The sequence below is a fragment of the Anolis carolinensis genome, chromosome 6 (assembly GCF_035594765.1).
Source record: "Anolis carolinensis isolate JA03-04 chromosome 6, rAnoCar3.1.pri, whole genome shotgun sequence".
Classification (NCBI taxonomy): domain Eukaryota; kingdom Metazoa; phylum Chordata; class Lepidosauria; order Squamata; family Dactyloidae; genus Anolis; species Anolis carolinensis.
The window spans coordinates 83,498,223-83,513,581 of NC_085846.1; the positions used below are offsets into that span (position 1 = coordinate 83,498,223).

The following is a 15,359-nucleotide window of genomic DNA, read 5'->3' on the forward strand; positions in this document are numbered from 1 at the left end:
TTGTCCTTTTATTGGCATGTCTTACTGCCAAAATATAAAAAATATAACTCCTCCCAGCACTAGAAAAATATTCAAGCTTCATAGTATCAAACAAATACATTCCTTCTAATTCAACACAGTTATTCTACCATCTTTCCTGTAAAGGTTAAGTATCCCTTATCTGGAAATCTGTAATGCCCCCAAATCCAAACTTTTCCATGTGAGGTAGCTGTGATAGTAATACCTTTGCTTTCTGATGGTTCAACATACGTAAATTTGGATTCATGTACAATATATTGTGCTTAAAACCGCTTTCTAGATTATGTGTACAAAGTCTGTATGAAACAATGAAATTTCTTGTTTAGACCCCAGTCCACCGCCAAGATATCTCATTATGTATATGCAAATATTCCACACACACACACACACACACAAAACCTCCTCAAAATCCCAAACACTCTGGTCTTCAGATAAGGGTAAACTTAACCTATACTAACAGTAGGTAATACATATCTCAGCCTCATGCTATGGAAAATTATTAATAAACGGAAAAAAGAAATCAAGGAAAAATACAGTAAAAACTATCCATGGGTTCGATGTCCATGGCTTTACACACAAAAAATATTTCCAACAGAAGTGTTGGTGGACCTCTAGGCTCTACAGTGTGATTCTATGATTGCCTCAAGCCTATTCTTAGTCAAAATATACGATTTTCAATTACATACACAGTTTCACATATCCACAGCGGTCCTTGATCATTATCTACTATGGATATTGGGGCCAGATTGTACACAATCAATGTACATGCCTCAGAAAACAAACTACAATAAAGTAAAAATAGCAACATACATGGCACTGTGGTTCCAAATTTTGTGGGATTTAATACAATGAATCTGTTTTTTAAACTTCTTCGACCCACACCTTGGGCTCCTATTAAAACCAGTGTTTTTCTTTGAAATGGGGGCATTTTTGCTACTTCCTCATAGATCTGGATTTCATGACGGTCAAATTCTGCAAATAGAAATGCAGTTTATTAAAAAACAAGGCACTTTACATGTTATAATGCAAACAACATTTTGTTGGGGATTACTATTACCTTCTTTCATGAAAGAATCTCCGTAAGGAAGCTTGTGGATTTGAAGAAGTTAAAGCAGAACTTTCCCATGCAAGATGTTACCTACTATTCATCTACTGAATATGTGACCCCCCCCCCCCCACCCCACCCATCTATACACATAATAAAAGTGAAAATGTATATGTGTGTATGTGGCACAGGCGTCCATTTACACAGACAGGCTCCCACATCCACAAATAGCTACAACTCCCAGTGCTGAGTAGCCACCAATGGCTCTCCCTCCAAGGAACACTGCAGGTTATAGCAGGTGCCATGAACAAGTCCAAGAGCCCTGCCAGTGTCCTCCACAAACACCGTCCTGCCCACCACCCAAGTGAAAGATTTCATTCGGGGACAATTTCATCCTAGATTTTCTGTTTTTCCTCCATCAAAGGAACTCCCCAGTGTTCCTTTCTCTCTCCACTGGTGTGGAATTTACATGACCCCGCCCACTGCCTCTCCCTTAACCCCTTTCTACCCTTTCTTATGGCACACAGCAAATGTGACCAAAATATGCATATATGATATGTGGTATGAATGGAAGAATGAGTGAGTTAGTACATTTGAAGACACCAGTCTGTAGACTAAGACCTGCTCAGGAATTGTAATTAAAACCTGCTAACGAGACCTGAAATAGTTGACCTGCCCGGCAAACTGTGATAAGAACTGTGACTGATAAGAGAAATGTTTACATCTGTTAACATCTGTCAACATTTGCTAACTTGATGAACTTTTGGGGCAGAGCTGCTTGTGGTTGCTAACACCAATCAAGAGGAATCAACATCTGGTCCAGGAAACTGAGGATTTTCCATGATAGAAGACGTCTATGATTCATTTACAACTTTGGGACAACATCATCAGCAAAATATTGCTATGTAAGTGATCTTATGACAGTCCAGAAGGTGTGACAGACAGCGACGCTGTTCACCCGCCATGCTCAGTGGAGATGGTGTACTTGGGAGTGGCAGATCTGCTATGGGAAAGCAGGATTCTGTTCACTGTTTGAGGCCTCTTTTCTCATGGGAAGAGAAAAGAGTGCATTTTGAAGTCATGGTCTTTTTGAAGTTTTGGTGTTTTGGAACTATGTCTTGGCAGGCAACAGTGGAAGCTGGGTCTGGCCTAAGCAGGTGCTTCTCCAAGGAGGGAGAAAGAATATGGTAATATTTGTGTGCATGAAGATGGATACATGTTGTGTGTGAATGATGAATGAAAATGTAAACCCCCTTTTGTTTGTTTCTTAGCCAATGTAACTGTAGGTTGTTTGTGAATCCAATGTAGTTGCATAGAATCTGTATGTTTGTATGTCTAAATGTTGTTCTTTGTTGTTCTGTAAAAAGTTCGGCTATACCTCTCAGTCTGAAACTGCAATAAAAAGAACCTATGCTTTAAAGTTATTGAAAAGTTATTCATAACATTTTTGGTGTCAGAAGTGGGATATTCTGTTCAGTCTGAGCAGGATATTTTAACTTTTGTTTTAAAAGTCTTCATGACACAAACAGAGAAGAATTGATCAGCAACTGAACAACTAAATATACTGGAGGGGTTTGGGGGACTGACTCAACATGATGGAAGTTGTAGTTCACCCTGCATCAAGACAAAGCACTGTGAACCCCACTGATAATGGACCCGGACCACATTTGACACGAAGATCCCCCATGACCAACAGAACATATGGGAGGGATTTGAGAGTAATTGGCCTTCACATTTAGGAGTTGTAGGGACTGGGACCAAACTTGGCACACAAAACCACCATGACCAACTGAGCCTACTGAAGGGGTTGGAGGGGAACTGGCCTCCATTTCTGGAAGTTATAGTTCACCTACATCCAAAGATACTGTGATCTCTATCGACAATAGACTGGGAACAAACTTGGCACACAGAATCCCCATGACCAACTGAACCTAATAAAGGGATTTATGGGGGACTGACCCACCATGGTGAGAGCTGTAGTTTACCCTGCAGCCAGAGAGCACACTGAAGCCCACTGATGATACATCTAGAGAGCAAACTTGCCCAACGTAACAAACTTTAAGTACTGATGGAGTTTCTCGGGCTTAACCTGGCATAATGTGAGTTGTAGTTCACCCACAACCTTGTGCATTCTGTACAATTAAAACATTGGCTTTTTCAAATAACCCAGGCAACGCCAGGTATCCAAGCTAGTGCTGTATAAAGGTGAAAGAGACTCACACCTCCATGCAAATTGGAAGCACTGACTGAATGGGAACCTATGCATAGGGAATGTTTCAACACTAGGAAGCAGGGCCACCATGTGTTCTGTATCAATGGTAAGATGAAAGGTAATGTTCAGCTACCTCATACAAATGCTTGTATTTCTTGGAAATGTTATTTCTTTGATCTTTTCCTACAAACAAAACAAAAAGTGAGTTAAATCCCACAAGCAGAGTAGGCCTCTACTTGTGAGAAGACAAAAAAATTTAAATACCTGCATTTCTGGTTGTAAGATACATCATCTTTTTCTTCTTTTTACTACTTATTGTTCCACAAAATGGACCTGGAGACAGATTAAACAATTTAGAAAGCACGGAACACACACATTCCATGGTATCTGATCTAAACAGTTCAACAAACAAATCAAACCTTATCTTTATAAAAGCAAAGTGAAAAATCTACTCTAGAATTTGTTCAACAAATAATATTGCTGCCCATTTACCAGCAGGTGGCAGAAAGGCCTCGGCAACTTGTGAGTGTTTTAATTCTAACCATTTTAATTGCCAATAAATGTCACTACTTATGGACTCTTTTATTATACTTTATGGATACTGCAGACTAAAAAGTAATGCAAAGAATCACACCGTTGTACATATTACCAGAATTGTCCCAGTCCCGTCTTACAAATGCTTTCCTTTTTTCTTCCAAGAACTGGCTAGGAATGAGTCCTGCACTTCCTCCTTCCTTGACATGGCTAGCCTGGAAACAAATCAAACATATACTTTTTTGATACTAAGTCACAGAAAACATTTGGTTTAGCCCAGGCTTAATTTTTAAACATATTTCTTATTTGAACATATACTTATGTAACACCATAATACTGTTAGCGGGCAATACTGATGATGAGTGCTGCTAAATCTGATTGGTAATAGTCCATCTAATCCAGTATCTCATTTTTGAAGAAATGCATTTGAGAAAGCTATAAGCAGAACATAAAGACAACACACTTCTCGTCTTATATTCATCAGAGTACTGTCATTGATCCTGAGATGTACACAGACACAATCTCCATAAATTCATCTAAACCACCTTTGAAGCCATTCAAACAAGAGGCCATTGTCATTTCTGGTAACCACAAATTTTACTGTTTGTGACCTGTATAACTGCACTTCCTTTGTTCTAAGGATGCATCTACACTACAGAATCAATGCAGTTTTGCACCACTCTAACTGCTAGGGATCAATGCTATGGAACCATGGAAGTTGCATTAACACTATGATTCTGTGCTCTCCTTCCACTCAGGCCCCTTCCACACAGTTGTATAAAATCCACATTGAACTGGATTATATGGTAGTGTGGACTCAGATAACCCAGTTCAAAGCAGATATTGTGGTTTATCTGCCTTGATATTCTGAGTAATATGGCTGTGTGGAAGGGCCCTCAGTTTCACCTGATGATTCAGATTAAAACTATAGGAGAAAGAGGAACATTTCTCTTCCTGTTTTGCTTTTTCCATTTCATTTCATGTAAGTCCAGATGGCGCCCTAGACTATTCATAAAAGTGATCAAATTCAATTGCTGCGTCCAGATCACAGTGGATGTAAGCAATTTTATCTTCAAAGGACTTTGCAAATGTATTGTAGTAGGACTCTGAAAACAGATGGGGCAGTTTGTAGAAGACCCTGAATCACCCAGAAAAACTCTCTCCTGGATGACACAGTAAACATGCAATGTCAGAATAGAGCTGCATCTTTGCCAAATTACAGCTATTGAATAGAGGAGACAACATAGCCAAACCCTAGATTTGAAGTCAATACTCACTTCTAAAGCTCAGCTTCTTCAAGAGAAGGCAAATACTGTATAGCAGGGTTTCTCAAACTCTGCTCCTCCAGATGTTTTGAACTTTGCATCCCACAATTCCTAACAGCTGGTAAGCTGACTGGGATTTCTGGGAGTCCAAAACACCTAGAGGAGCACAGTTTGAGAAACGCTACAGTATAGTATTAGGGTAGATCAAAGCCTGGATAGGAAGTCTGGACTAGACATTTTGGATCAACCAAACCAGTCTTATTTGAGAAGCAATGCCCCAAAGCCACAAATTGATAAGACTTAGGTGAATAAATGTCTGTAAAGGTGAAATACACTGGTTCGAGGGTTAGACTCTGGGAGATCAGAATTTGAATCCCTTCTCAGCCATGGAAAGTCACTGAGGAGCCTCAGGCAAGTTACAGTCTCTCAATCTCAGTGGAAGGCAACAAAACTTGCCAAGAAAATTCCATTATATGTTCACCTAAGGATTCCCATAAGTCAGAAACAACACGAAGGCATGTAATTACAGCAACAAAACAGCAACGAAAACTGTCAGATTGCAGCAGTTAGGAACCTATTAGCCCTTCGGCAACTGAATCCAAAGAAGCAGTCTTCCATACTGTTTTGCTACCCTGCAGAATATTCTGGCTGAAATGTCAGTAAATACAAAATACTATTTGAAACATTGATTATAGGTCGGCTGGATGATGTCAATGCACTGGAAATGCTGAAATGCTAACAAAATTCTGGTATGTATATAAATGTTCTTTATGAGATGTGTAAACTTCCTCAACAGATGAAATGTACAACATATGCTCACCTACTGTGAATGTTGTGTAAGCAGGTGTTTCTTACCTCTAATGTGCCATGAGCCACAGAAGTATGGAAGATGTTCCTTATAAGAAGACATGTGCATAGACAGGAAATCTGTTTGGTATGATAACTTTCTACAGGCATGTAACCTAATAAGCATATGACTTAACAAACATATACCTAATGATTTTACTTAATAAATGTGTATGATAATTATTATGCCATATATTATTACTTTCATATATTTTCCTAAAAGTTCAAAACTTAAGCTATGTTGATGTTAATCTGCCTACTAGACAATACTGCTGCTTGCAATCTCAACAAAAATGCTATAGTGCCCCTCGTTTATCTGACAGGTTAGGGACCAGAGCACTGTGGGACCAGAGCCTAACCCGTTGAGTAGGGAGGAGACTGAATGAAAAAAATGACACCAAGTTTAAAAAATGCAGTGTGGTCACAAAACTATCATACAAAGCACTGCCTTTTCATTCAGACTGAGTACTGTGTCCTCTGCTAATTCAACAGCCAACAAACTGTAGAAGGCCAGAGATATGACCATATTTCCTCTGGTAAAGGAAACTGCTCCTTTGATCATCCTATCCAATCATATCAACTGTTATTTTGGGTCATTTCTTAGGTGGGAGCATGGAAAAGGAAGAGTCCATTCACCTCCACTCTCTCGGCCCCTTTAAATCATACATAACCTGAACCCATTAATTCAAGATGTGGGTGAAAGAGTGACCCATATATCAAATTAATAGGTTCAGAATATCATTTAAAAGGGTTGAAAGAGAAGATTGAGAAAAGCGAACCACCCAAAGGCGGGGGACTCCTGTATTCAAAGGAATTCCAGCTTGACAGGAATAAGGCACCGAGGAGACAATAAATACGTTTCACCATTCTGAACTTGCATCATAGTTGCCTTCTTACTTGCTTCATTGTTCAAAGTTCTTGGAAATATTTAAAAACTGGACAGTTGAAAGGGTCTACCCAGAAGTGACAACAATGTCAATTCCTGCATCACCTCCTATTCCATAGAATGCAAGGTATCCTAATGTCCCTTTAAAGTACAGTGATACCTTGACTTAAGGATTTAATTTGTTCCATTTTATGTTCTTAAGTCAAAACATTCTCTCAAAGCAAATAATCCCATTGAAATGCACTGAAATGCTATTAATCAGTTCGCCCTCCCCCCAAAAAACCACCCAATTTTTATTATGTTTTTAAAAATAAGTAAATGTACTTTATGAATAGCAAATAATGTATAACATGTTCAGAAATAGGCAGTGCTTGGTTCCATCCAGCCACTGTGGCTAGGAAATACATCTGAGGCAACAAAACGTGTGTTGGCCAGTGTTACAGCAAGGCAGAACAGCATCATTTTCACACTGTAATTCCAGCCTTTCTCCCTCCTTCTCTTGCTCTCTCTTTCCCTCTCTCCTCATACAGTACGAGGAATAAAAAGCAGACAAATAGAACTAAACCTAAACTTCCTCAGTGAACAGCAATCTCCCAAAGTGGAGAAGAGCATGTAGCAAGCAGGCAAAGGCACACAGGCTGAGGCACTGAGCCACAAAGTTGAGAGGCTGCTCTGGTCTGCTGGAAGCCCTGTACTAGCTGTTTAGTAAGTAAGTAAGTAAGTAAAAGTTTATTTGTATACCGCCCTCTCTCCCAAAAGGGACTCAGGGCGGTTTCCAATATAAAATCAGCATAAAACATTGTACAATAAAACACTGAAAACACTATAAAACGCTATAAGAATTAGAAACGAAAACAAAACATAACAATTGACTAAAACAATTACATAAGCAGAAGGAATATAATCACTCAAATAACATGAATCCGCAAAGAAAGAGGGGAAAAAAAGACCACTGGGATGGAGGAGAAGATGGCCTGGAGGGACCACTAGAACTAAAATGCAATGTGATATTCTAAGATGCTTTGGGGCAGAGGAATAAAGTGCAGTGTTTCAAGTCAAAGAGGTGGCCTGTGCGACTACTATAGCTATGGGCTCGGTTATCCAAAGGCGCAGCGGAAGAGCCAGGTTTTAAGCAGCTTTTTGAAGGAAGCCAGGGTGGGTGCTTGCCGGATCTCCTCCGGAAGGGAATTCCAGATCCGGGGATCAACAATAGAAAAGGCCTGCTCCCTCGTCCCCGCCAACCGAGCCTGGGATGGTGGCGGGAGCGAAAGAAGTGCCCTACCGGATGAACGAAGAGGACGAGTGGGTTCATAGCGGGAGATGCGGTCACAAAGGTAGGTGGGTCCCAAACCATTTAGGGTTTTATAGGTAAGAACCTGCACCTTGAATTGGGACCGGAAAATAATCGGTAGCCAGTGGAGCTCCTTGAACAGGGGAGTAGATCTCTCCCTGTAGTTTGCTCCAGTTAACAACCTGGCAGCCGCACGTTGGACTAACTGAAGTTTCCGGGCCGTCTTCAGGGGCAACCCCACGTAGAGTGCATTGCAATAATCCAGTCTAGAGGTGACTAAGGCGTGGACCACCGTGGCCAAGTCAGACTTCACGAGGTATGGTCGCAGCTGGCGCACAAGCTTTAATTGTGCAAAGGCCCTCCCGGCCACCGCCGACACCTGAGCCTCAAGTGTCAGTGATGAGTCCAGGAGGACCCCCAAGCTGCGGACCTGCGCCTTCAGGGGGAGTGCGACCCCATCGAGCACAGGTTGCCACCCAATACCCCGATCAGACTTGCGACTGACCTCGAGGACCTCTGTCTTGTCAGGATTGAGCTTCAGCTTGTTCGCCCTCATCCAGGCCATTACAGCGACCAGGCACTGGTTCAGTATCTGAGGAGCTTCCTTGGAATTAGGTGGAAATGAGTAGTAGAGTTGAGTGTCATCTGCGTAGAGATGGCACCCAACTCCAAAACTCCGGATGACCTCGCCCAGCGGTTTCATGTAGATGTTAAAGAGCATGGGGGATAAAATGGAACCTTGCGGGACCCCACAGGTCAAAGGCCAGGGGTCCGAGCAGGTATCACCCAGCTTCACCAACTGGGAACGGCCCTCCAGGAAGGACTGGAGCCACTGGAGCGCAGTACCCCCAAGGCCCATCCCAGAGAGCCGTCCCAGAAGGATACCATGGTCGATGGTATCGAAAGCCGCTGAGATGTCCAGGAGAACCAGAAGGGACACACTCCCCCTGTCTAGCTCTCTGCGGAGGTCATCCACCAAGGCAACCAAAGCCGTCTCAGTACTGTGACCAGGCCTGAAGCCGGACTGTGAATGGTCCAGAAAATCAGTGTCGTCTAAGAATCCCTGGAGCTGAGAAGCAACCACCCTCTCCAGTACCTTGCCCAAGAAAGGGAGATTGGAAATTGGTCTATAGTTGTTAAGAGTAGATGGATCCAGGGATGCCTTTTTTAGAAAAGGCCGAATTACTGCCTGTTTTAGGCTAGATGGAAAAATCCCTTGTTCCAGAGATGAGTTGATAATTTTCTCAAGCCAAATTAACAAATCTCCCCTGGTCAGTTTGATTAACCAGGAGGGGCAAGGATCTAGGGAACAAGTGGTCGCTCTCGTAGCTCCAAGGAACTTGTCCACGTCATCAGGGCGAACAAGCCGAAACGAATCCATCAAGATCGGACAGACAGATGCCTCAGGCACCTCACCTGGCATTGCACTAACCCCAGTGTCTAACTCAGAGCGTATCCGAGCGACTTTATCTGCAAAAAGTGCGCGAAATCGCTGCACTGGGTTGCTGGGTTGTCAGGGGTCTCCTCCCCCTGGGGAGGATGGAGGAGCTCCCCAACAACCCGAAACAACTCCGTTGGTCTATTGATTGCAGATGCTATGCGGGCAGCCGAGAAAGCCTTTCTGGCTGCCCGCAAGGCCGCAGAATAGGCCCTAATAGCGGCTCTAGCCCGTGTTCGGTCGGATACCCTACGAGTTCTCCGCCAGGAGCACTCTAGACCCCTTCTCGACCGCTTCATCACGGCCAGCTCCCTTGTGAACCAGGGAGCCCTGGTGCGTCGGCGGGTTGAGAGGGGACGTTCAGGGGAATCGTGTCTATCGCCCTGGCCATCTCGCTGTTGTAGCGATCGACCAAGACATCAACAGGATCGTCAGCCTCAATGACAGGAAGATCCCCAAGAGACCTCAAGAAGCTGTCTGGATCCATTAGCCTCCTGGGGCGGACCATCTTAATGGGTCCACCACCCCTGCAGAGGTTAGTGGTCACGGTAAGTCTTAAAGTGACCAGGTGATGGTCGGACCATGACAATGGAAGAATAGTTTGCTCTTCCACTCCAACCAATCCACTGTCGGCAATAAATACTAGGTCAAGGGTGTGTCCTGCCTGATGGGTGGGTCCAGAGATGACCTGGGACAGTCCCATGGTTGTCATGGCAGCCATGAAGTCCTGAGCTGCACCAGTTAAAGGGGCCTCCGCGTGAATGTTGAAGTCCCCCAGCACCACCAGGCGCTGGGAGGCCAGCACCACGCCAGAGACCACTTCTGCAAGCTCAGGGAGGGAGACTGCTGTGTCGCGGGGTGGACGGTACACCAGCAGAATCCCCAAACTGTCCCGGACACCTACCCTCAGGTGGACACACTCAAAACCTGAGGCTTGCGGAACAGCGCTCCTGGCCACAGCGATGGATTGCCGAAAGACCACCGCAACCCCTCCTCCCCGCCCCCCGAGCCTAGCCTGCTGATGCACCCCGAAACCAGGAGGACACAGCTGAGTGAGGTTAACCCCACCCAGCTCATCCAACCAGGTCTCGGTTATGCAGGCCAGGTCTGCCCTCTCATCCAGGAGTAAATCCTGGATGACGGAGGTCTTACCATTAACAGACCTGGCATTCAACAGCAGGACCTTAAGCCCGAAGGGACTGTCATGAGGACTACCACGCCTTTCCTTCTCCAGGGTCGCAAGTGTTCTATTGCGCTTCTCCCTGGGATTTTGGTGACCGCTTCTCCTCCTCCCCCACATGACCTCAATCTTTCCCCCCTGGGGACCACCCGCCCCCTCAGTAGGGTTAGGCAAGATGAAACTGCCTTTTAACGGGCCTAGTCAGCTCTCTAGAGCAGGAGAGCCGTGTTGGGACCTATCGTGCGTAGTGGCTAGAGATGTATCTTGTGAGAACAGTAGAAGAGAGTCCTCTAGGGTGTTAGGTGGACTAATAGATGGACTATAACAAGGAAGCGTTTGTAGGGGGAGTTGAGAACATGTATGGGCAGAGAGATGGGGAACTAGGGGGGTCCATGGACACATGGCTGAAATAGGGGGGTCCAGTATAAAGGATTTGGGAGAGTATGGTTACTAATAGATGTTAGCTCTAGGGGATGTGATTGTAGGTCAGGGATCAGGGGGCGAATCCAGGGGTCGAAGAAGACCCTCCTAATGCGGATGCCCCATGCTTCAAGACGATCTCTAGAGCTTAGTAACTCCTTAATGATGGACATGTCTTTAAGTGTAATTAAAAGATGCGTAGAGCGGTTGAGAGATTGAAAGTCTCTATGCAGCCAATTGAGAGATTGAATGTTAATATCTACAGGGTTCATAAATAGGATTTGGGCAAGAGACCTTAAAACCGCTATCCTTGATCCCCATTTACCCCTATTCTGCATCGAGTCTGCTACTTCAAACGCCAGTTGGTTTGGAGATAACAGGCGGTGTGTGGTGGTAGGTGGTAAAGATGGTGCAGACTCGGATGGTATCAATGGATGGACCTTTGATTGACCTAGAACCTTATTTTCATGCCCAGGCTTCACTAGTCCTTGTACTTCTCTAGACAACTCTTCTTCTCTATTGTTCTCCCTAATTTCTAATGGGGTCACTATAGGGAGTAACTTTAGTTTCTCCTCTTCCTCGCCATCTATATCTAATGCGCACGCCTCCACAGTGTGGTTAGAAGACCCAGTGGATTCTTTCTCAAGGGGTGCATAATGTGTTGGATGTTTCAGACTAAGAGATATTCTTTTAAAAACAAGGTCCATCTTCTCATTGAGTGTTTTCAGTTGTGATAGCACCAGATTGAAAGATTTCTCCAATAATTTGCACAGCTGTAGGAGGTCATTTACATTTTCATTTTTCCCGTGGGTGTCCATCAAACCCCTCATTGTCCGGCCTATAAGAATCTATTTATTTGTACCACACTGATCCTTCTGCAACCCTACAGGCCCAGACTGTATCAATATTTCTCAATTTTACAGCCTCAGTACAATCTTTACTATAGAGATTAATATTCTTTAGATCATATAGGCAATCCGCGTGAAACTATAGCAGCTGCACTTACTAAAACCAAATTATTCAATCTTTAACCAGAAACAAAAGAGAGGAGAACCTGGCCTTCTCCACCAATACTCAGTTGGATGTCATTTTGCCCTGGAGATGGCTAGAAATTGTCTGCCCTCTGACCCTAATATAGGCCAATACCAATGTCGCCCACACCAACCCTCATAAAAAACAAATCAATACTTGGTGGTACATAGAGGTAATCACATGTCTAAAAACAACACTTAACGGGGGAGGAAGGAACAGAAAGGGGGGGGGAAGAGAGAGAGAGGAGCCAGCAGAGGGCCACAGTCAGCAGCACAGCCAGGGTACACAATCAACCATAAACTGTCCCCAGAGGCACAACAGCTGCAAATCCCGGAGGAGGTCGCCTCCCAGTCTGGCAAAGTGGGACGGCCCCTCAGAAGCATCGATGCTGATGTTATAGCACAGTAAGGGTCACCGTCAGGACTGGCTCGGCCGCCTTCAAAGGGAGCAGTGCTGGTAGTGATGATGGTGGGCCCCGGTGGCAAGGGACACAGATGGAACAGCCCGATGGCCAGTCGCTACTCGCCTCCTCTCTCCGAGCATGGTTAGGGCCCTCCGGCGGACCAGATGTGGTAAAGGTGGCAAAGATGGTAGAGGCGGCCTCCTCGCTGTTCGCCTCCGAGAGTTCTTCAGCACCCAAGGGAGCGACAGTAAAAACTGGTGACCTGGGGCTCAAGCACGCCGTCCCCGGGTCCAGTGGGATGACGGTGAACACAGCCTGTTCTGGCGGGAGGTGGCTTGGGCCTACAACACGAGAGCCGACTGGGACTATCGCTGGCCAGGAAGGCCAAACGGAGGCCACCTGAAGACCACGGGGAATGGTGCACGGAGCCTTCCTCTTTCATAAACCAGACTCCCGATAGTTCTTCACTTTTGCCCTTCCAGTAGTGCAAGAACCCCTCCCCAGGTGGTCTACACCACTCTGGGGCTTCAGTCCCTGCTTACAACTTAGGGTAGATGGCAAAGGAGCAGCTCCAAGCCCAGCAGTGACAAGGCGAGCAGGTAGGTGGTGGTGGTGCTTCTAACCGGGCTCAGATGGAGGCCACAATTATAAGTCAATAAACCGGTAAACCGAAGCTTAACCTCAGAGTAATTTCCCAATGAGGAATGGTGGAATGGGGACAGGTCGTATAGACTTTAAAGGCTGTCTGGCAGTCTGACAGTCAGATGTAGTAGCAGTTGTAAAATGCCAGTTTTTAATGGCAAATAATGCCTTCTTTTCTCCAACGCTCTCTCCCAGGCTCTCGTTTGTTCCCGTTTGTTTTTCACTCTTTGTTGTTTGCTTCTCACTATTATCACCTCTTTAGCTTAGGACTCCCCTCTGGTGACCTCCGTCACCCTCAGGTTTCAAGCCCAGTTTATAGCTCAGAGAGGTGTCAAAAGAGCAATAGTTTTAAAGCTTTTTAAAACAAACTCACGGAGCCCCGCGGAGAATCAGCCTGCCTTGGCGCCATCTTCTCTCCAAGCCCAAGTTTAGGCTGAGGCTCTGCTGCACCAGGGTGGACTGCAATCTCTGGAGTGGACTCTCTGGATTTGATTCCCCCCAGAATGTTCAGAGGAAGCAATCACATGGAGATGGAGTTTTTGCCTTGTAGGAAGAGCCAGAGCTGCTCCGTCTAGGAATCCAGTCAAGGTTTTGTTTCTTACTGTTAGAACTAGTTTAGAGGGTAAAGAGGCCTCTTTTACACTGTAGGTCAAAACAGTGTTCAAATGTCAAAACGTCACTCTAGGCAGAGTGAGGATTTGTAAGTTAAAACATACTTATGTTGGGACATTCTTATGTAGAGGTTCTACTGTCAAACACAAGGCCTGCTATGTCATTTTACGTGGTTTGTGGTCAATGCCAAAGCATCATAGTTACATCAATACTGTCTTACAATTACAACCTATCCTTTGAAGGTAACCTGACCATAAGGCTGACATGGTCCTTGGTGAAAATGCATTTGACACCCCTGCTTTAAAGGGTCGTTTGGAATTCCATGGCATTTGCCATTGTGTGGCCCATTTGCTTCATTTATGAAGATATTTCATTCATATTTCCAGGTCATATATGAACAAGTTAAAAAGCAACAGGGACACTTTAGATCTATGAACATCGTATCTCTTTACATTGCAAAAGAAGTATCCATTTATTCTTATTCTTGGGTTGCACTGTAATAGAACCCCATTCTTCTAACTCATGATCACCAAGTTTACTTAGCGGTCTTAGGTGATGGACTTTTTAAAGCTTTTGAACTGAAAGTATATACTGTGTCAACCAGATGGCCCCAGGCAAAGATCTGTTGACACTTCTAAAGAACTTGAAAATATTAATGAATGACTTGTTTTGAAGAAACCAAGATACTTTCTGTTCAGCAAGACTTATTCTATATGTTTGACATCTTTAGTAGTGCTTTACACCAATTTACAAAGAACAGGAATGGACCCAAAGCATTACTGGTTTCACTAGACTGTATTCTTGCAAGATCAAAGATGTATTTCTTTAAAACTTTGAAGTTAGATTTCAGGATAATACAGCACCCTATTTTCACTTTACTGGTTGTATAAAGTGGATGCTTATTTAAAGACTACTATTTATAGTCTGGAGCCCAGAAATAATGTCAAAAATGCATACAACGATAACCCAAAATTTTAATAAAGATCCAGTATTTTTGTGAAGCTATCTTGATAGACTGTGCTAAGGAAAATAGGAAAGTTAGGAGAAATGGGGCAATGGTGCACATTTCTAAGCTTTACACAGATAAGGAAAAGAATTTCCAGAACTAATGTTTCTGCCATCTCCATTCTTTCTGAAATATCATAATAGATATTTCTGATATCTATCCATAGACTAGTTCTATCTATAAGACAGAGTCCAACCAGTTGTTTTATGCAATGGCTGATGGAAGCATAGGCGGCAGCTAAATGAATTGCATTAAATTTCTGACACAGAAATTTGTGTCAGAAATTTGCTATGTGGCTGATGTTTTGTGTGAGCAAATCTATGCAAGAGATTTAGTCCTAGGATTGTAGCTTGTTTAAAAAGGGATCCTTTGTTATTCACTAAGATTGATCAAACTTGCCAATCCCCTTAGGCTAAAATTATATAACATCTAAACGAAGCAAATTATACATGTAAGCACATGATTTTTTGATTTTTTTATCCTAGGTAAGCTCAAGCACTCCACAGACTACCGTAATAACTGGGATAAG

The 15,359-nt window shown here is 43.9% G+C and overlaps 1 protein-coding gene across 11 annotated transcripts in view; it reads right to left on the reverse strand.

The window, feature by feature from the left end:
• pals2 (protein associated with LIN7 2, MAGUK p55 family member) overlaps positions 1 to 15,359 on the reverse strand; it is a 57,441-nt gene that overhangs the window by 11,180 nt on the left and 30,902 nt on the right. For 8 of the 11 annotated variants that reach the window (XM_062957730.1, XM_008112655.3, XM_062957729.1 and 5 more), the window contains 3 exons: positions 3,910 to 4,024; positions 3,540 to 3,608; positions 829 to 990 (listed from right to left, as the gene is read on the reverse strand). In XM_062957730.1, the coding sequence (XP_062813800.1) occupies positions 829 to 990; positions 3,540 to 3,608; positions 3,910 to 4,024 (346 nt within the window). The remainder of the gene's footprint in view (positions 1 to 828; positions 991 to 3,539; positions 3,609 to 3,909; positions 4,025 to 15,359) is intronic. The other 3 variants (XM_016994373.2, XM_016994372.2, XM_016994370.2) reach the window with 1 other exon arrangement.